The sequence below is a fragment of the Primulina huaijiensis genome, chromosome 14 (genome assembly GCF_012295235.1).
Source record: "Primulina huaijiensis isolate GDHJ02 chromosome 14, ASM1229523v2, whole genome shotgun sequence".
In the NCBI taxonomy this organism is placed as follows: Eukaryota; Viridiplantae; Streptophyta; class Magnoliopsida; order Lamiales; family Gesneriaceae; genus Primulina; species Primulina huaijiensis.
Genome location: NC_133319.1, coordinates 19813572 through 19836318, shown reverse-complemented (window position 1 = coordinate 19836318; position 22747 = coordinate 19813572). Strand labels below are relative to the sequence as shown.

At 38.3% G+C, this 22747-nt stretch overlaps 1 protein-coding gene across 4 annotated transcripts; it reads right to left on the bottom strand.

Annotated features, from left to right (window-relative positions):
- Positions 1-542: 542 nt before the first annotated feature.
- Positions 543-22037, bottom strand: LOC140956948 (mediator of RNA polymerase II transcription subunit 13). 4 transcript variants are annotated; one of them, XM_073413929.1, is made up of 23 exons: positions 21843-22037; positions 21348-21493; positions 21120-21193; positions 20613-20752; positions 20447-20533; positions 20198-20285; positions 20034-20117; positions 18909-18986; positions 18679-18758; positions 17795-17873; positions 17309-17617; positions 16445-16501; positions 16114-16357; positions 15001-15261; positions 7585-8934; positions 6651-6924; positions 6443-6575; positions 5895-5982; positions 5669-5747; positions 4519-4814; positions 2585-3683; positions 1944-2315; positions 543-1527 (listed from the first exon to the last, which is right to left on the bottom strand). In XM_073413929.1, the coding sequence occupies exons 2-23, from the start codon at positions 21369-21371 to the stop codon at positions 914-916; spliced, it is 5910 nt and encodes a 1969-aa protein (XP_073270030.1). In that variant the 5' UTR covers positions 21372-21493; positions 21843-22037; the 3' UTR covers positions 543-913. The 4 variants fall into 4 exon arrangements, with proteins under 4 accessions (XP_073270030.1, XP_073270032.1, XP_073270031.1 ...); XM_073413931.1 differs by having other exon boundaries at positions 21348-21489; XM_073413930.1 differs by lacking the exon at positions 21843-22037 and adding an exon at positions 21637-21653.
- Between the last annotated feature and the right edge of the window lie 710 nt (positions 22038-22747).

The window sequence follows — 22747 nt, the reverse complement described above, 5'->3', positions numbered from 1 at the left end:
AAAAAAATGCAAATTACTGGACTAAAATAGTGAATTAATCGATAACATCATTAAAAATAAAAAATGTACAAATTAAAAGACAAAAATGTAACTTTTTCTTTTATTTCTAACACCAAAAAGGAAGTATTACTTGATGATTCTCCAAAAATTTTCAAGCATGCAAAGGTCCGCAAAATTTTGATTAAATCAAACAAATCGATTTATTTCGAATTTTTTGGCTTTAATTTTCGGTCATTTATATAGAAAATCGCAAAATTTTATTTAAAATAAATCCTTGGACCACATAAACAGAAATAATAAAAAAATTAAAAATTAAATTTTAATTACATCCATTATTATTATTTTTAAAACAATTTCGATTATTTTATTTAAAATTTCTGTTAAATCGTCCAATGTTTTTAGGTCACCTGGAAAAAAAATTGATTTTGCACGATTTGATTCGATCGGTAATCAAGCTCGGAGCACACTCGGTTAATGCTTCGCATCAACGAATACAAGCATTGTAGAATAGGTTCGAAATTACCAACTTCCATAACCAGTAGAAATTCGAGGTCATTCAGAATTCATACTTGAAAAAAAATACAGTTCCGACAGACAAAAAAACCAATGAATTTAGTATATATAAGACCAATAACGCACACAAAAAAAGGTCATATTTGTTCAGGCGAGATCAACCAGCTCCTAGACTTGTTTTAACTAATTTACACAGTTTGCTATCTCAATACTTCTGGATTAGCATACTATATTCTGTCAGAACTACACATCTAACCTGGATACTAACTGATCAGTAATAATTGCACAATGCTGATAGTCAGCAGGAACGTTATCCGTTCCAATTTCCAGCTACGACTGGTTATGCACGCACGAGAATGAACCTAGCTAAAGAACAACCGCCACAAGTTACAGTTACCTTTCACGATCCTCGTGCCTTATCTGGAAGCCGAGAGAGTTCCTTATCAGCAAAATGAAGAAGCCTTCGAAGTCTTAAAACCATGTCACAATGGAAAGGCAGGGCAGTTCGTCTCTCCAAGTAGGCGGGGCTAACTGTCATCCACGACAAAGCATGAAGTTCTGCTGCTAAAGTTTCGAGAATCAAGTGCTTCTCAGCTTCAAAATCTTTGGCATCAGAGTTTACTCCCTTTCCTGATACCTTGGTGACACCCTTGGCTGATTTTTCTTGATTTAAGTTGCCACTTCCATAGTAGTCGATTAAATTGACAGAAAGGACCGAAGGCCATTCATCTTTTGAAAGGGTTCTGGAATCTTTCCTCATGGAAGGTACAGCTTTTGAAACGACAAAACCAGTGGATAAGGGAATTGCAGACCCTTTGCTGTGCAAGAGGTGAGCGAGAGGAGGGGACTCTGCAGTGAGACATGTAGGGAGCTGAAGAACTGCAGGAGGCAGAGAACGTATGCTTGGTGATGGGATTAAAATGTAAGATGCAGAAGTAGAGCCAAGGGATTTCACAGGAGTATATCCTTCGAGATAGCCTGACTGGCTTGACATGACACTGCCTTGATTTGACCCTGCAAAGATGCAATGATTACACCAAAAGGCACAGTAAAAGCAATAGTTAACAAGCATAATGTGTGGATTTGAGCCACTTATTTGTTGGCATCGTTTCGTTCAATAGGGGATATTTTGCCGAGAGTCGAAATAAGCAATCGTTATGAAGATGAAAAGGTAATTTTGCAGGAATAACAACCAAATGTATATATCAATGCTCACTCTCAGAAACCCCTAAAAGTACAAAGTGGGGACCAAATGAAAGTTCAATCAAGGAGCAGAGTATTAGCTGCTCTAGACATTAGATAACTCCTAATATCTGTAAGCCATAAAAATGAAAAGATATGGGCCTAAAAGCAAAATATGACAAAATAATGGAATGAATTTGTTTGAAGATGAAAGCAGAACGTGCAGCAGGAAATGCAATCATAAGTACCAGGATATGTAGAATCTGCTTGATACACTAGTTGTAGGGAGTGATCAATCGAGACTGAAACAAAGCTAATGTTCTGCACCCACTGCAGTATGCCCTTCGAATTGTCCAACACTGCGTGCCCGCCCATTAGCTGTTTTCTGGAGGAAGGTTGCCCCATACCACCTTTCATGAAGGACGAAGACTTGGGATGAGGACTAGACAATGAACTCGGTGAAGAAGGTAACGTTCTGTCTTGAATTAAACTCATCTCCTGCTGCTGCAAAGAAGTTCCATTGCTACTAGGAGGAATCCCATCCGGGAATGACCGTCGAAGCTGCACAGACCACTTCTTAACGTCGGATCCCCCAGCTGAATACAAAGCTTTCTGCCACTCTACAGGAAGACGAGTTTGGTTAAGATCAGAGATTCGATAGGGAATGGCTAACGATGTCGACATTTAGTTGGTTTAATCAATGGAATTGCTAATGATGTCAGAAGTTTAGCAGCTTTGAAACCAATAATCTTGCTTAAAATTTCCTTTTACTTAAAACGCCAAAAAGAAGATGATATCATCATCAGCAGGTTCTCACTATGCCTATGAGTTATTTGTTTAAGGATCGCAGTAGTAAAACACAAAATGGAAAAAAAAGCCAATTCATTACCCTGGCACTCCAGCTCAAAATAACATCCAACTCGCGTGATAACAAGATCTCTAGGCTTAGCAATACAAATATCAGGAGAACAAGCCTGAAGAATCAGGCATCCTTGTTGCAGTATTTGAATAAAAAGGGACTGCAGACCCTTGGTGTCTTGCCGACTGCTGATACCTCCAAACGGGTAGACGTAACTATCGAGCAGTTCTCCTCTCGAATCAGTCCATATGGACACCATCCAACGCCAATCCTCAGTCCACCCATAACAACAATGCAGACTGGGGAGTGCTTTTTGATGAACAGATGCAAAACCATCTGAATCCAGGGCATCAGGCTGAGTATTACGAGCATTATCTCCACTACCCGATGATGCAGAACTCTGCACAAAGCTAGTACTTGCACAATCATCTGATAATGGCTTCGATAAATCAAAAGAAGGATTCCCCAAAAAGGGAGAAACCCCACGGTCAAGGGAACCTGGTTCTGCGAGGATAAAAAGTGGCTCAAATAAACAACGAATATCGTCCAAGGAAAAGACATCTCCTGTTCTGTTGGGATCACATCCAAGTCCCCCACTCCTTGCTGTGTGCCAAGAGTTATCCCACGTACCTGGTCTCAAGCTTGCATCAAGTTCATTTTCTCTCTGAAGAGGTGGTCCCACAATCCGAGGACCAACACAGTCCTTCCACATACCTGGTGAAGCCATCTGCATTAGGGCTGAATGAGACCTTCCCGGTAGAGATAAACTAGGCAAAGTCTCTGTGGAGACTCCACGTGATATTCGGCGAGCTTTATTGTAAACTGTGAAAGCAGTTTCCTTCAAAATGATGAGCTCATTAAGTGACGGACTAGTTACCCTAAAAATGGCATCAACTGTCACAATTTGCAGTACCAACTTAGGGATGTTAAATCCTGTAAGAGTTAATACATTAGAAAATGACTCATCCACAGCCGCTGAGTAACTCAATGCTTTTGCAACTTGATTGTTCATCATGGATCTCCTCTCTTTATCAGAAGATCGAATGATTGATCCAATAGCAATGGAGGATTCAACCACAGTTTGTAGAACTGCAAGAGGCTCAGGAAAGGGGCATATCACATAGACTACCTGATCCAAGGACCAAAACAGACAAAAACAATTATCAGCAGGTACTTTGTGGTCCATTTTAGGGCATGAAAGGCAAAATGCTCAAGCATTGAGAACTTAAAATAAGATTGATCGTAAAGGGTTATGCGCATTCTAATTCGAGAGCTAAAAAACGAACTTAAGAACCCAATAAAAAGAATATAGTAATGTTACGAGGCTCAACCAAAAAATGAAGGTTTTAACACAAGATCGGTTAAATATAAGTCAATAGTATGATAAAGACAAATTGAAGAGTATAAAATTCAGATTTCAGGCATCTATTACATATATGCTCTAATTTATAAATAAGACAACGTCGCAAATAAAAGGTTTCTATAATTTATATGCTTCACAAGCTCAGTAAAATTTGCCATTAGCAAATAAAGGACAGATCTTAATGCTCCAAATAATAATATGAGGTTAATGTTAGTTAAGGTTTGAACTCTTTAATTAGGTATTCCTCATAGTTCTAAGCAGTTGAGAAAAATAAGGCTTGGGTAGTTTATTCAAGAACATGAAGGAATCAGATATACAGATGTGAAGTTGAGCACAATCCAAGAGAATGACAAGAAATAGAAAATGAGGCAGAGGTACAGCTGCAGCACAACTTTACCTAACGATCCTATTAATTAAATGGCAAAGGGAACTTATCCTGAACAATATACTTACAATTTTAAAAGATAAATGCCAGCTGATTTGGACAGTTGAAGTTACACGTCCTACTTCTAGATCAGGTGCTTGGTAATTTATAAAAAAATTATTTAAAAAAGAGACAGCATTTGCTATAACTAATAAGACAAGGACATTTACAACTTACAGTGCATGGTCCGCCATTTCTTTCCTTGGTATTCGTGATTGTAGATGAACCAAGTTTCAAGGTTTTGAGAACCTTGGAAAGAGTCTTTAGAAAGCAAGTCAGATCCCAGCCATTGGACAGAGAGAGAAAATAATCACTAATTGAACCCAGCATAGATGCATTATTTGTATCTATCTTCATCGATTGGGGACAATCAAGCAAGACAAAACCAGGAGTAGTAATTTTTCCAGAATCTATTTCCATCTCATTCCCAAGACTTTGGGGCGCATGTGTTCCCAGCTTGCAAGTTTCATAAACTAGGAGAAAAGGCCATATCAAGTCATGAAATACATAACATTTAATGTAAGAGATACATGTTCGCTCACCCAAAAAAAAAGACAAACCAAAATACACATTTATAGATGATTCCAAGCTTTAAACATAGGATGCCTATATGATGTAATCCATGACAAGTCAATCAAGCTGACGTAAAGACACTACTCTGGGTGGAATCAAATTAAAAGAAAATGGCTTCTCCTAAAAGCCAGTGCAAACATATATACAATTTTCAGACAAAAATATTCCTTTAACGTGCAAAAACCAGGCAAATAAAAACTGCGAAAAAAGTATAGGCGTCCAACACCACCAAAAGAAATCCTAAATCCATCCGACACATTTGGAAATGTACAGTCATGACTGCTAATCAGGACAATATTTCTGGTGGTCCCAGTTGAATTTTGCAAGTATTCAACAAATATTTTTTGGAATCATTGTATTAGGGTATTGCAGGGGGCAATCTGTTTCCCAAGCAATGCAAATTGAGCTACTTGAACTTTACCCACACAACCCATAAATGAAGATGCTAAAAAGCCTATGCATCCCAAAGAAAAGCCTTGTACATCCACAAAAACTACTTTAACATAATGATGGGCATAAATTGCCTTCATTCGATAGTTCAAACTTACTGAGGAATGAGGAAGTTACGCATTTAACTCATATTAAAACATATTAAAAAAAGAAATTAAACAAGAATTTGAAACTGCAGAGAGAAAAATCAGGCCATCTATAAATCATCAATGTGAAAGAAACTCAAGTCAAGCACCATTGTGCAAATAAAATAATTAGAGACATTAAAAAAAGAAGAATAAGAACACAATTCACCAGCACTAACCAGTTCCAAGCTGCAGGAAAAAGTCTGTGGCTGCTGTAATGAGTGGATCAATATTTGGACATACAACATAGTAGTTCATCTACCAGAGGAAAAAGGTGTAATTCAGTAATACCATCACAGTAAAAGTAGAAAGACACAAGAGCAATCCACGGGTCTTGACAACACTGATATATACATCAAACAAGGTAGCAGAAAAGCTTGCCCTGTGAAAGGTAACAAATCTCACATGTTTTGGAGTTGCATATGGTTCAAGGGGAGCCTTTTCCCAGATTTGTAAGGAGCTAACTGATGTCTTAAGCCAATCATCTTGGTACCTATAAGGATAAAATATCTTATATGGTCATTCTGAATAACAATACGAAAAACAATAATTCTCATAATTTATAGCATAAAATAAAATATAAATGTACAAAAAAATACCCATATTCCATGGGAGTACAATCAGCATGACACAGGATGCAATTATTTACTTTTTACATGAATTACAGCTAAACAAGTTATGGTGCACAAGACAAGAAACAATCTGTTTGAAATCCCACATCCTAGTATGTTGTATCCACCAAACTGTGCGGCATCCTAACAATGATGAGACAATGACACAGCACAATTTTATACCCATTTAAGAAATAAATCGATTTACTTTTACAAGTAAATTAAATAACACAATACAGTTCTTCAGATTCAACATGTTATGCAGATCAAGAAATATTCTGCATTCAAAGAAGCAGACAGATTTGGTAATGATTGCCGTAAAAAAGTAAATAGCAGGTGTACCCAACAAGTATGGAAGGAAATGGAACTACAGAAACTGTGGGGCGAAACCGTGAGCATAGGTGCTGATCCGACTCCAATAAAGAAGTGTCCTGGTTCAAATTCCTTTCACTTGCCTCATCCCCTCTGGTTCCATCTAATGAAACAAAAACTGGATAACAGTCCAACAAGTAATGTAAGGCCATAAATCATTTGTCAAGCATAATCAAACCTTTTTGGGAAGATGCTCCACCAACAGATGACATAGATGGGCTCATGGGTTCTCCAACTGAGAGTGTTATTGTACTAGAAGAATCCCGACAATCACTAACACTTGCAGTAGATTCTGAAGAAAATCCATTGCATGTTATTCCTAATTCATTGGGTTGGTTGCGGCCCCTGCACCAATCAATAACAGATAGAGGACCATCCACACAGCTAAATGCAGATTTTAGAGCTGCTTTTATGTCTGATTGCAACAAACTAATAGTTAGAGATGCCTGAACCTGAAAATGATTATACGATTTGATAAAATCAGACTATGATAAAATACTGATAACAATAATACTGTATTCAAATGGCAGTGACAGAAGTTTGCACTGCATAAGTCACTGCAGTATTTTAGTATAGCTTAAGAAAACAAAATATATGTGAACTACATTGGTATTTAGCTCGTCTTTATCCTCAAAAGTACACCATGATAATACAATTCACAGAAACCTTAATCCACTAAATCACAAGTGATACACAATAAAGGAAATATCTATTTTATAATCATTTGCATCCACTTAAAAAAATAATGAAACAATCAAATTCTGAAACCAATAAACGATTGCCTCTGTCATTAACAATCCAATTTCACTTTTTTTTAACAAACTAAAATTTCCAAGATATAAAGACAATTTTTAAAAAGTCAGTGATATTGATGATAGTGACTAGGGACATCTGCAATCTTGAAAGTCATTTCGACCCCTCCATCTCATAGATAGGAATGCGAGGAGGATGAATCCAGAACTCTGATCCAAAATTCTCTTGACTTGTTCCCTCACAACACCCATATTCTTATTATTACTTGGAAAATTCATCTTTCTTATTAATTAAAATTCAACTCATAAATCAGACCCTTGAGAAAAGGAAACCAAACTCCATAACAATAGGAGTCTTACATCAACAGAGAGTGGATCAAGGAGCTCCACACCAGCAATATCCAAGGAATGACAAGAAGCCAAAACTCCTCCACAACCAGCATGGACCATAGAGGGTCCACAAGAAAACCCACGCCTACACTGCTCTTGAAGTGCAAGCAAACCATAAGGCCCATCACCACAATCAGCATCCAGAGACACGTCAACAAATGAAGTAGCTTGTTGCACAAGCAACGCTATGCCATCAAGAAATTCCTGAAGTGGTTGCCGAAGTCCATAAGAAAGCATGGTTTCTTCGATGAATGAATTGTGCGGCATGGATGGACAAACTTCCACAGTTGGAGTACTTGTTTTTGTAACTTTAGGAATTCCAACAGAACGCCAAACACCAACGGGTGCACTCAATGGCCCATCAAGTATTCCTCCATCCATATCACCAGCTATCCTAACAGGTATAGTTTCTTTCTTTCTAAACTCAGATTTACTTGAAATATTGTCCACCATGATGCCTGGATCAACATGGACCTGATTAGAAATGCCACTTGCAGGCAACCCGTTCAAGACTGCAGAGGAAAATTTGCTAGGAGACAACAATGTATGCCGCAACCTGCACATGGTAGCCTGGCACAAGAGGCATTCAGTTTCTGTTGCAAGGACAGTCCTAGAAGATAGAAGAAAATTATCTTCCCTCAACGAGCCATCGCTTATTTCGGAATTTGTCTGAGTGAGAACAGAAAATTGTGATGATCCAACTCTATCGTCACCTTCATAAAAGTGATTGTCACGGTTAGGGAGCTTTCCAATTATTTGCCTGTTTCCTTTGTCAACGTGTGTGTAGTATTTCTTTAATTTTAAAGTGGAATTAGAATCATTCTTTTCAGTGCATGCTTTCATGCTTGAATGCATCATAGACTTCTCATCAGATCCATCATAGAAAGGAGAAGGTGGAGTTGCAGAGTACACATAATTGTTCGAGCTTGAAGCTGAATCCACTTTGCAAGATTTAGGAACATATGGACTTCGTAGTATCACAGAGGATATCTCACTCTGAGCGGTTTCCACAGCCCCATATTCTGGAGCAAATGTCATCAGAGCTTCCGCCTTTAAAACATGATCAAACTCGCCTCTAAATGGTGGCGTAGTGCAGGTGTCCAGAGCAGAAGCAGAACCCTTTATAGCCTCCTGATATTTGGTTGAATCTTCCACAGGAGCAGGAGCTGATGGGTGATTAAAGCTATCAAAGGTTGGAAAACCTACTGGCAAAACCAATTGATCGGAGACATCCATCAGTGAGTTGCAGGGGCTGCTACCTAGCTCTCCACCATCAGATGCATGAAACGGGAGTTCGTGAGACTCTGCAGTTCCTGGGGGCTTCACCATGTAACAATCAAAACATAATTTAAGCCCGGATACTCTCGAGAAGGGGGACATAAAAAGTGGATTCACAGAGTAAAACAATGAAATAATTAAAATCACAATCACTATGAGTATAATTACGACAACAGAATGAACAGAAACGATTGGAAATCTCAGTAAGAGGAATGATATTGGGGGAGCACAAATTCTTTCTTAACACAAAGTTGATCAATAAAGCTTGATAATATTCTTGATTTTGATTTTGTCCAGGAAGCTGCTGAACTGTTAATAGGATAATGTTACTGCCCTACGAAATAGATAAATAAGTTAAGGTGCTGAAACAAGTTCAGTAACGGTCCAAGCAAGTTAAAAGTAGATATTACCAAGTTACCAACTAATAAGAAAAAAAATATTCTGCAACATCCACATTGACAAATCAGTGCAATAGTAGTCACCATATTATTACTCTTCCTCCACCATTTCGGTTTTCTGCATGCTGAGATCTCTAGTTTCCCTCAACTTCCATAAAAATTATTGGATTTTCCTCTTCTATGGGCTTATCTAAAGCTGATATGATTCGCATCTGGACTTCCCACTTAATACATTAAAGAAATCTTCATATCCAACAATTTATTATCCTTACGTGATGCAACAAAGAAAAGTCAAAATTAACCAATTCATGGTATGGAAGTTTTCCAAGTCAACAGTAAACTTGACAGTGGACTCTGATGGAAAGTTCCACAGCAGAAGTTCATGCATTGGGTGAGGCATGCAAAGAAAGAAAGGCTCTAGGATCACACAAAATCAATTAGGATGCATCTCGTTTCATCCTCTTAATTTGACAACTTTCGTGGTTCGGGAGTCTTCCAAGTCTGAAGGTGGCCACTATTCAGAACCCCCCGAGGTACTTAGACATCTATCCCTATTTCATTTTCATTTGCATCACAATTTTATGAAGTAGTTTTTCTTAATCTAAAAAAGCATTATTACATTTTCGACAAACGGGTATGAGAGAAGGATTATCATAACTAAAACAATTTCTAAAGTTCAAAAGAGCTAAACAATCTGTGAATTTTGTGAATTTGGCTGAATAATATTTTTATTCCTTACACTTGGTATTTATACAAGAATTACCAAATCTCCTATTAAAATATTCTATCAAATCTCCTATTAAAATAAAATATTCTGTTTCTATTAGGCTTAGAATCCGGAATCAGTTGTCAATAACTAATTCCGGATTTAGCACATTTTTCTATTATAGAATAAATAAAATAAAATCCTAAATACAAATTTTACTAGGAAATAATAGGAATTCTAACACTCCCCCTCAAGTTGATGCATAGATGTCGATCATGCGCAACTTGGATTTAAAAGAGTCAAACTGAGGTCGATGAAGATTTTTCGTAAGAATGTCAGCAAGTTGACCATCGGACGGGACGTACGGAATGCAAATTTCCCTGGTGTCAATCTTTTCTTTGATAAAATGACGGTCAATCTCGATATGTTTAGTCCGGTCATGTTGAACTGGATTATGAGCAATGCTGATAGCAGCCTTATTATCACAGAATAACCGGAGAGTAGTAGTGAAGGAAATGACGGTCAATCTCGATATGTTTAGTCCGGTCATGTTGAACTGGATTATGTTAGCCATAGCTCGATATTCTGCCTCCGCGCTACTTCGGGCAACAACAGATTGTTTCTTGCTCTTCCAGGTGACCAAATTTCCCCAAACAAAAGTGCAGTAACCCGACGTGGAGCGGCGATCATGAACCGAACCTGCCCAGTCCGCATCAGTATAGGCCGACACATTCCGAGAGGAATTCTTGCGAAAAAGAAGGCCCGAACCCGGAGTACCCTTAAGGTAATGGAGAATACGAAAAACAGCCTGAAGATGGTGTGCATAAGGGTCATGCATGAATTGACTGACTACATTCACAGCGTGAGCAATATCGGGGAGAGTATGTGCAAGGTAAATGAGGCGGCCTACCAAATGTTGGTACCGAGACTTGTCAACGGGAACAGCGTTAGGAACGTCGCACAATTTCTCATTAGGATCCATTGGAACAGTAACAGGTTTGCAATGTAGGAGACCTGTGTCGCGAAGTAAGTCGAGAACATACTTGGTTTGGGACAGAGCAATCCCTTCAGATGAGCGTGCGACCTCCATCCCCAAAAAATAACGTAGGGTGCCCAAGTCCTTCATAACAAAGGTAGAACTGAGAATTCCTTTAAGCCTTGCTAACTCCGGAGGATCACTGCCGGTAAGAACAATATCATCGACATACACAATCAAAATCGAAACAAGACCCTGAGAAGAGTGCTTAAAAAACAGGGTGTGGTCCGATTGAGCCTGAGAATAACCGTGGGTAGTGATGACTGATGTAAACTTCCCGAACCAAGCCCGGGGAGACTGCTTAAGGCCATAAATAGCCTTACGAAGGCGACAAACGTGACCCGGAGGAGAGTCTGCAAGGAAGCCCGGAGGGAGCTTCATGTAAACTTCTTCTTCAAGCTCACCATTTAGGAAAGCATTCTTGACATCAAGCTGATAAAGGGGCCAATCAAGGTTAACGGCAAGTGAGAGTAGAACACGGACAGTATTAAGCTTAGCCACCGGGGCAAAGGTCTCCTCATAATCCACCCCATAAGTTTGGGTATAACCTTTGGCAACTAACCGAGCCTTGAAGCGCTCTATTGAACCGTCAGAATTATACTTGATTGTAAATATCCAGCGGCAGCCAACCGCATGCTTCCCCGCGGGTAACACGCCCACCTCCCACGTATTATTAGTAGTCAAGGCATCCATCTCCGACATAACAGCCTCCTTCCATTTCGGATCCTCCATGGCCTCATCGATAGAGGTAGGGACACGGGTAGTCTGTATAGCAGAGGCAAAGGCTCGATAGGAAGTGGAAAGGTTAGCAAAAGAAATAAAATTATTCATGGGATATAAAGGTGTCCTGGTACAAGCCCGCGTCGGTTTTCGCAGAGCAATCGGAACATCCAAATCAGTAAAGACCGGGGTAGGTAAGGGAAAAGATGTATTACCTGGATCGTCGGTCGAAGTGGAATCAGGCAGTGGTAGAGGAGTGGCATGACCTGAAGTAACGGCAGGAGGGCGGCGCCGGGAATAGACCTGAAGAACCGGGGCCTGGTCAGAGGGCAGGGTAGACACCGAAGAAGGTTGAGTTACGAAGGGAGTGGGTAATGGTATGGGAATAGGGTCGGGAAGGTCACACTCCCCCTGGGATGTAACCGAGTCGTAGTAAGGAATGTTTTCAAAGAACGAAACATCCATGCTAACAAAAGATTTGTTAGTGATGGGATTATAACATCTATAGCCCTTTTGCGTAGGAGCATAACCCAAAAAAATGCATTTTATGGCTCTTGGATCGAACTTGGAGCGAGTGGGGGATGTATTATGGACAAAGGCAGTACAACCGAAAACTTTAGGGTCGACGGAGGTAAAAGTGCGGTTCTGCGGGAAGTAGGAGTGAAACAATGTAAAAGGAGTTTTAAAGCGAAGGACTTTGGATGGTAGCCGATTAATCAAATAGGCAGCGGTTAACACGGCATCGTTCCAAAAACGAGTAGGAACTTTAGATTGGAACATGAGGGAGCGGGCAATCTCAAGTAAATGGCGATTTTTTCTCTCTGCGACACCATTTTGTTGGGGGGTGTCGGTACAAGAGCTTTGATGAAGAATTCCGTGAGAGATAAGGTATTCCCCCAGGATGGAATTAAAGTATTCACGACCGTTATCAGTCCGCAGGACTTGAATATCGTTATGAAATTGAGTTTTGACAAAGGAGTGAAAATTTTTAAATGTGAGGGCTGCCTCAGATTTATCTTTAAGAATAAATACCCAGCAAAATCGAGTATGATCATCAATTAATGTTAAAAACCATCTTTTATTGGTATAACTCGGGACCCGAGATGGACCCCATAAATCACTGTGTATAAGGGAAAATGGAGTAGAAGGTGTATATGGATGTGGTGGATAGTGAACATGGTGGTGCTTTGCTAATTGACAGATATCACATTGAAAAGAAGACGGATTTTTATTTGTAAACAAAGAAATGTACAAATTTTTAAATAATGAAAACTCGGATGACCTAATCGGAAATGTAAAAGCTTAAATGGACAAACATTAGAAAAAGAAAAGAGGCCTAAGTGTAAAGGTCGATCGTTAATTGGACCAGTGTCGTCTTCGTGGTGAAAGATGTAAAGGTCATTCACTCGTCTAGCATTGCCAATCATCCTCCCCGAACGACGGTCCTGAAAAACACAAACATCAAGGGAAAAGTGTAAGGAGCAATCTAGATCAGTGGTTAATTTACTGACGGATAGTAAATTGCAATGTAAATTAGGGACATGTAAAACAGAGGTAAGGGTTAAGGTGGGTGAGATAGTAATGGAGCCTTTGCCAGCAATGGAAGAAAATGAGCCAGCCGCAACCTTGACTTTATCACGACCCGAACAGGGAGTATAAGAAGAAAACATCTCAGAACATCCCGTCATGTGATCGGTGGCACCGGAGTCTATAAACCATGGACGATGGTGTAAGAACGAAGCTAAAGCTCGAGGGATGTTACCTTGACGAACATGGGAAGTCGATGAGGAAGCAGGAATAGGCTTGAGGAGACTCAGCAATTGATGAATTTGATCAGCGGAAAAAGTCGTAGGGGCAGGGGTAGAAGACCGTGGAGAGGTTGTAGTAGCCACAGCGACACCTTTTCCGGTAGTCTTTGAGCTCGATGGTAACTTTGGGGGCTTGCCATGTAGGGCCCAACACTTCTCCCGAGTGTGCCACGGTTCATGACAGTAATCACACTCAAAATAGTCAGATTTGCCCGATTTCCGGGAGTCATTGGTTCGAACTTTGGCTGGGGCAGGGGCCTGGGTAGCCATGGCAGAAGGCTCGAAAGAGGCGACGTCGGGGCCAAGCATGACCGTACGGCGGCTTTCTTCACGACGAACCTCGGAGAAGACCTCCCGCGGAGTCGGGATAGGATCCCGGCCAAGTATCCGACCACGAACCTCATCGAGATCCTTATTAAGGCCAGCAAGGAATTGGAACACACGGTCTTTCTCGATCAATTTGAGGAACCGTGCATGATCCGCAGAGCACTTCCATTCAAAGTCATAGTACAGATCGCATTCCATCCACAAGGCCATGAGATTGTTGAAATATTGGGTGACAGATTTGGATCCTTGCTTAGAATCCCGCATCTTAGTAGTCACCTCATAGAGTTGAGCCGAGTTCCCAACATCTGAATACGTATCCTTGACAGCGTCCCACAAAGCTCGTGCTGAAGGTAGAAACAAATAGGAGCGACCAATAGAGGGCTCCATGGAATTGATCAACCACGACATAACCATGGAATTCTCAATCTCCCACGCATTGTATGACGGGTCGGTTTTGGCAGGTTCAGTCGTGGTACCATTGAGGTGGCCAATTTTTCCTCATCCTTTGATGAACAAGGTGACCGATTGGGACCACTGCAGAAAGTTGGTACCATTAAGCTTATGGGCAGTGATCAAAAAATTGGTGGAAATTTCATTCTGGTTAAGATTGGTGGAAGAGTGGCCTCCACCAGTGGGTTTTGTGGTAGATTCGCCATCAATCGGAGTGCTCGGGGAAGATGAATCAGCCATATAGCTTCCAAAAAGGAATTCCGAGTTGCTCATAATAGAAGAGCAATCGGAAAAAAAAATGTCGTAGGGTTAAAGTATCGGATCGATTATAGCTCTGATACCATGTGAATTTTGTGAATTTGGCTGAATAATATTTTTATTCCTTACACTTGGTATTTATACAAGAATTACCAAATCTCCTATTAAAATATTCTATCAAATCTCCTATTAAAATAAAATATTCTGTTTCTATTAGGCTTAGAATCCGGAATCAGTTGTCAATAACTAATTCCGGATTTAGCACATTTTCCTATTATAGAATAAATAAAATAAAATCCTAAATACAAATCTTACTAGGAAATAATAGGAATTCTAACACAATCATTACCTAAAGACAAGACTAAACCATTCACACTATACACTAAAGGACCGGGATCGAATTACCTCCCCGAGTGATAAAGTGTCGTTCTCAAAAAAGTCACCAAAACCACCAAACTCTGACAGCAATGCTTGAATATCCATTCCCAAGCCTCTATCATCATCATCCCAACCCCAATAAGACCCAACTTGATCATTTGAAACCCTCACAATGGACGTGTTGTTGACTTCCATGGTACCATAATCACTCGTGGAAGGATTTAAAACCCCACCAGCTTGACCGAATGATTCTGATGTCCCTGTTCGTGGCCGCTTAGAACCCTGCGACTAATAAAAATGAGTATAACTAATTCTCGTAAATAATTATATTCATAAAATTTAACAGGTTAATCAAAGATAATACAATTAGGCCTAATAGAAGCTAAGGCAAACAGCCAAAATCAACTTCGAAGAAATCATTAAACGAAAAGCGGATGTCAGAGTCATACTGTTTTAAATGAACCGAATCCAGTTTAAAAAGTTCAGCTTTGCACAACACATCAACTGAATAAGATTAGAAAAGACAATGACAGAACAAAAATTTGGTCATCAATTTGATTTTGTTGCCATTTACATATTATGATCTTTCGGAACTACAACGACAACATAACTAGATAGAGTACTCTTAATTAATGCAATACACATATAAGATCGTCTCATCTATGACACGCTACAGATATCAGGCTTTCCAAAATAAAACGGATGATTAAACAAGGATCCAATTCCACACTGGCATAACAGCACTAAGCATCTTGATGTTCCAGTTAACTAACATAATTTGGGCATCTTCCACATTTTCTTCCACAAGCTCAACATTCAGAAATAAAATTCCTAATGCAATTTTAGGAACCCGTCTAAAATCTGCTCGTAATAAAGATTCAGACTACTAGGAAAATGCCAACACCATATAATTTGCTATTCATGTTTTTAATCAGAATATAAAATAAAGTTAGGGAAAAAAATCAAAACTGTTCCATTCAAGATCAACAAATAAGCAGTTTCTCTCTCACAACTATAATAATAAAATAAACAGGAGGACAAGAAAAAATGGAAGAACCTCAAATGGTGTTAACAAACTTAAATCAACTAAAACACTCTTAGTTTTTTCTCCAGTTGCTCGCAAATTACACGGAGCATTACCATTTTGAGGTTTGCATTCTGAGATTGGCCCAATGAAGACAAACCAGACTCTCTGGACATTAAAGAATCTGCATCTGCCTCGAGATCACCAGCTCCCAGAGCCTTTCGATCACTCTCACTGGAGGAACTACTGATGCTGCAATTGCTACTACAATTACTGTTGCTACTGCTGTGATAGCCATGCTGAGAGCGAGTTCCACTTGGTTCAAGCAAAGATCCACCCCTCGTATCCACCCACTCATCACTATCAAAACCAAAACAAAAGTGAATGAAGAAACTCAGGGATAGGATTAAAGCAGAATAACAATAATATATGAGAAACTTGTCTCACCAATGCATAAAAATAGAACCAGACACTGATGGACCAGCCCAATTTTGCAGCCAGAATCTGAAGTTTAAGAATATGATGTTAGCTGGCCACACAAAATATTGAAACGATCATATACAAGAAAAGAAACTTCATGTCAGACATGAAAATATAAAGTCTGAACTAGGAACATTTTCAGACAATGCACTTTATGCCTTTTAAAGTACATTTGCTTAATGCAAAAAATAGAGGTACCATTGAAGATTGTGTAATTTGGCTACGAGGCAGGGAGAATTTATATCTGGATAAAGGGTCACTATGTTGATAGCTAGAAACCAATAACACGTATGTGTTACATCCAGTGCAAGTTACAGTTCGTCCCAGTACTTGGCTACTTGCACATAAAATATCCAAATAAATATATTGCTACACTTGTTAAAATCTCTAAACCTGATCCTCCAGCGTCAGAATTGGGTTCACAGTGGTGACCAGAGGGGAAAAGTTAAAGTGGGTTAGGAGAAGGGTAATTAGGTTCCAGCAAGAAAACATGAGATTCACAGCCTCCTAAAGAGCTCCTGAGTTCCTATATATCACATTATAAGGTAATTTGAATTACTAAAGAGTTCAGTACACAAATCAACAAGAACTGTCCCCAAGCCCCATCCAAATTTCTCTGAACAGTGAGTAGACCTTTCTCCTCCCCCTCTTGTCATAGAAGCACAGAACAAATTTTCCATTTTACCAAAAATTATGTAGCTAATGACCAAGTGATAAGAATAAAAATAGAATTATGAAAGTAACCAAGCCACGACATGGCCCAATATGGCATATACAAACAAATTGTCCATTCAATCCGAATGGGTCAGAATTCATCAACGATAGTGATACCTCTTCAGAGCTGATCTAGCAAAAGATGTCTGCTTCACTGGAACGAGAACGGCCTCGGCAGGATATACAAAGACTTTTTCACAAATTGAAAGATTTTCTGATGACCCAATCTGAGTACCTCTCACTATAGCTGGTTCTTCAATACCAGGAGGCTGAGAGTTCTTGTGTGAGTGCACCGTCTTGTCAAGGCAGCCAACTGTAACTTCAACATAGCAGTTTTGTCCCATCAGTTGACTTGGCGGTCCAGAACCTTGAGAAGCATGGTAAGGTAGACCTACAATCCCATTTGAACCTCTAAACTTCCCAGGGCTGTACAGATATATCAAAAAGAAGAATAAAGAAAAACCCGAGACAACATTTTAGATTTAAAAAAATAAAGATAATTACAGACGCATTCAGCAAATGCAATGTAAATAATTGGAAAAGGTTATTTGGTGACTGGCAAATTAAAATGTATACGAACAGCAGCAAGTAGTTTAGTATGACCTCAGATATACTTGCTTCACAAGATTACTTGGACAGCATCCAGTAAGCTTCCCACGCATTCCATGAGGGGAGACAACAACTGCAAGAGCATGTGTTGTACCAAATATCAGGAGGTGAATGGAAGTGAAATCTCACAGACGATGACAAGATAGATTTAAGATAATTCAAATGGTAAACAGAACTAAAAACATTAATATAATAGCAAGATTTCCTTATAATATGCACAAAACATATTGCATACGACATAGTTAGAAAGAACGAAACGAAGACACTGGAACCCCCAAAATATATAAACAAGCCAACAAAAAAAAACTATAAAAGATGTGAAGTGAAATAACATTACAATCTAATAATTATTAGGTCAAAAAATAGGAGTTTAGGTCAGCTGAATCAATTTAAAGATGGTAGAAACTAAATAAACAATGTTCTAATATTAGAAGCTGAAAATTTCAGACATACAAAAATATAAAGAGATATATATTTTTTAAGAAATTACTGTGTCAACTAAGCTTCCGCACCGGTCAACTTGACCGACACGTCTTATGTCACAATGACAGCAACAAAACATGTACTGATGACAACTTTAATACAATAAGTACCAACATAATTCTCATTTTATTCTAACTTTGAAACATCACATACAGTTTAACGACCTAAAAGTGCAAGTAGAAAAATTCAAGTCACTATTGTTATATTTTTTCATCATCAAGAATATTACAAGCGTATTTTATCTCATGAATATGGCACATATTTGAAGAGTCCTCACAAAATTAAACATCTGACGGCCTATCTAATTTATATTCACCAATCCACATGCAAGAAAGACGAAAAAACTTGAAAATTCGTGTTGTGATGTATGAAGATGTCTGCACCAAGCAACAGACCTGATATTCTTTCATTGGTGTGCCTACTAGAACGGCTGATGAATGACTCAATGTCGCCACTTGAAAGAGCTCGAACATGCCTAAAAGGGTGAAACAATCATTTTTCACTGATGTAATATGTAGTATAGGAGTGTTGACTACATGTCTGTAACAAAATTTAATACCATTGTAACACATGAAGAAAATTAAAAGCACAAATTTTGCTGCAGTTAGTTAAAGGAGAGACTAACTTAGCAGATATAATAACATGAACAAAAATTGTTTCTTCTGTCGCAGCAAAGATGAACTCAGCAACAGGTTGACCGCGCCTACAAAGCACCAACACAACCTAATGAGAAGGGGAATTCATAAAACGTAACAGTTTCAAAACTTCAGAAAGGATAAATACCAAAGTTGCAGCAATGCAATGGGTGTTTATTACAGGGAGAATTGAAAGGGACCAACTACGTGAGTCTTATTTTTCATATTGATTACAGCTTAAAATTTAAAGTGATCTTGCAGAATGCCAACGTGAAATTCATTTAAATAAGTATTTCGTTCTGCCACAATTTTCGCTTTGAAGTAATAAACAGTTTTGTGTTAAAATCAAGACATTTGCACCTGAATATGCACAACCTCTGTTTATAAATTACCCACTTCCTCATTCCTTAGATGATGATAACATTCCTTATGAAAAAAATTAATCTAGAACAAGAGTAAAAGAGAGAACGAAATAGCTGTTGACTCTCGACTATTCAAATCAACCCAGACATTAGAATGAACCAGGTAATTCCACGCAGAAAATGTTCGGTTGAACCAAAACACTAGCTTGTGGAACTTGAAAACAAAATCACACCTATTTTCCGATGTTGGCCTTGGGCAAAATTTTGAGCGTAATAGGTCAAGATGCTCCTAATATCTCAAAATGATTACAAAAACACGATCATATGAGATTATGAACCACATCCAAATGAAGGGGGAAATATAGAACGGAACGGATACACTTTGAGTTCACTATTTCACTCTCGGATTGGATAATGATTTATTTCCAAGAATGAGGTAGATAACAATGAAATAACTACCAGAATGAATATAGATTTTTTATTAAAATAACAAGTGTGTAAGTGCAAATTTGCAAACATTATGGATGAGGTTTTATCTAGATTCATGCTCAGCTGGAATGCAACCAAGTGTGAGAATGTCATCACTCAGCTGCATGTCTGACATGGATGTAAATAACCAATCATATGTCAGCTCCAAAAATATTAGTGGAATATGATAATGCAGCAATTTTAATTTAAATCACGATCTTCAACATTCAGACATCCAGTCTCGTAAACTATTTCTCAGTACCAACATGAACTCCATCAACATACCTGAACTGTTCTTCATTCTGTATAAATGGATGATGCTTTGAAAATACATCTCCGAATCGTACATAAGAAAGCCCTCTAAGAGCTCTGTCAAATGAAATAAAATCATGTTAGCTAATGCTCACGTTCTTCAACCGTTAAATTAACAAAAAAGGACAACACATCACCTTTCTATACAGTTTCTTAAAGCCTGGGACAAGGCAGCAGCTACTTCTTCCGAATCACCAGGAGCCACCCAAAGTCCAGATGCAAGGACTTCATGACAGAACAAAAATGTAGGCATAAGCATAAAGTTGAACTAAGCAATCAAATCCAAATTACATGATCCAACGAGTTTGAGAATGGTATTAGATACAGCTAAAATGGAAATACAGTAACTAATTGATAACATTAACACTACTGAGTAATAAATGTACCTCTCAACCTAGAAACAGAAAGTTGTGCCTTCTCAGAAACAGATGAATGTTGCCCAGGGAGGAAAAGCCAGAGCTTGATCTTTTCATCTGCATAATAAGATGACAGATAACATTGAAAAAGACATTAGTGAAAAATATATTTCATAAAACCACTTATGATCTTTACCAGGATTATGTAAACCCTGCGAAGGGTCCCAAGGACCCACAAAAGAATTGGTCCATGTACTGAGAAATCCTTCATTCTGCAGTTGGTGGTGTGCAGAAAGCACCAGGCGGGGCAAGGCATCTTTCTGGTCCAATTTCACACTTCGCAAATATCAAGCACAAAAGAAATCAGCAGAGATACATAACTCAGTCCATGATATTCGAACTGAGCCCAGAAACACTCAAAAAACAAATGTCTAACAATAAATAAAAATAGTCAAGAAAGCTACAAATGGAATTAATAAATGTAATAAACAATAATCAATTCAAGCAGTATCTATTGTCCTCAATCCACTGTTTCATTTAGGTTTAGGCATTCAATCCAACACGAAAAAATTATCTACACGAGCTATGAAGAGCAGTCGTGTGATTTGTGACATAGGCCATCGGTTAATCAAGTCGTCTTCTTTACTCGCACTCTTTTCAAATAATTCCAAATCCACCCACAATAAATGGTTTGAGAACACACCTCTTATCAGGAAGAGTGCTAAAATCAAATTCATGGGGAAGAAACTGAAACCAAGAAACCTGGTTCAAGCCACCCTGCAGAATAGTATAATCAAACCTATGTAAACGAGACATTCGATGAGAATGAGACGCAAAGCACCGATAAGGAAATATGACAAATGCAACCGACCACGAATAAGCAATGTGACAAATGGCATAGAAAACGCAACACTAAAACGCGAGAACTTACAATTTTGAAAACATTGGTCCACATAATTAATTTGCCACCCTTTTGAGGCAAAATTTCTTCAACCACGACCAAAGCTCGTGGCTTTAAAACCACGTATCATGCACCTCCTCAAAAGACCTCACCCAAAGCAATTCATGGAGAACTAACTGTACACAAAATTTGTCTTCAATTAACAAGAATTCATAAAAACCAACACCAAATTAACAAAAGATCAATAACACGCAGCTAAATATTTACTTTAAAGACAAAAGATCAATCCCGCAAGCTAAAGGAAAATCAAACTACATACTGAAAATTGTCATAACTTAAAACCAATTACAGATACGCGTCGTTCTACGAAAGGATTTTTGCTGAAACTTCAACCATACAGACTCCAGTTACGATAGGGCACAAAAACATAAGCTCTGCAGTTCGCACACGTGAAAAACCAATAAACAAATCATGAAAAACGATTCTGCGTATTAAATTAACATGGGGAGATGGAGAAGCAATCACCGTTGTGCAGCAGTCGAAGATTCTTGAGATTCGAAGTACAAAATTGTGAGAGAATTTATGAGCTTTTCACTGACAGTCCTGAATGAAATCAATCAAGGGCTTTGGCAGGTGAAAGGGGACCTAAATCCAGGTATCACCTGGAATCAAAGGTTTGCGAAGGCGAAAACATCTCCATTCTCGTAGCAGACAAATATATTTTTATTATTATTATTATTATTATTATTATTATTATTATATGGATAAAAATATAATTATTTTCCTAATTAATATTTCTTACTTAAATATATTTTATTTTATGAATTGAAATATAATAATTTTTTTCCCTGAAAATATAATTATTTTGTAGGAAAATGGGTCCGATAAATTTTTTATTTTTTGTTTTTGGACCATTTGATTTACATCTCCATTATTTAGATATCTCATCGTTTTTACTCAATTTTCATCACAGTTGGTGAAATGACATTTTTTCTCTGTAACATATAAACTTTGAATCGTAGATTTTGTCACATCACACATAATATGTAATTTAACATACATATCAACTTTTATTGGAAGAAAGGTGAGCACTTGTTCCCTTCCATATACATCGACATTTACGTTGAGGGAGAAACAAGTATCTATTTTTCTTTAAAAATCCGTTATTTACTGAGATAAGAAAAGTTAATTTGCAAGAAATGCGAATTCGAGCTACGTCTAATTTTCATTTAAGAAACAATAATCAAAATGAAAAAAAATGAAAATTAATCATGATCCAGCAAATAAGAACTTCAAATTTTTATTCTCTTTTTCAATTTCTTTCTTGTAAACTTCGAGCACAACCAACTTCTATTTCAAGTAAAGAATTATAGTCACCCAGCTACGACACGATAGTGCATCTTCTCATGCAAAAACATCACATCTACAAC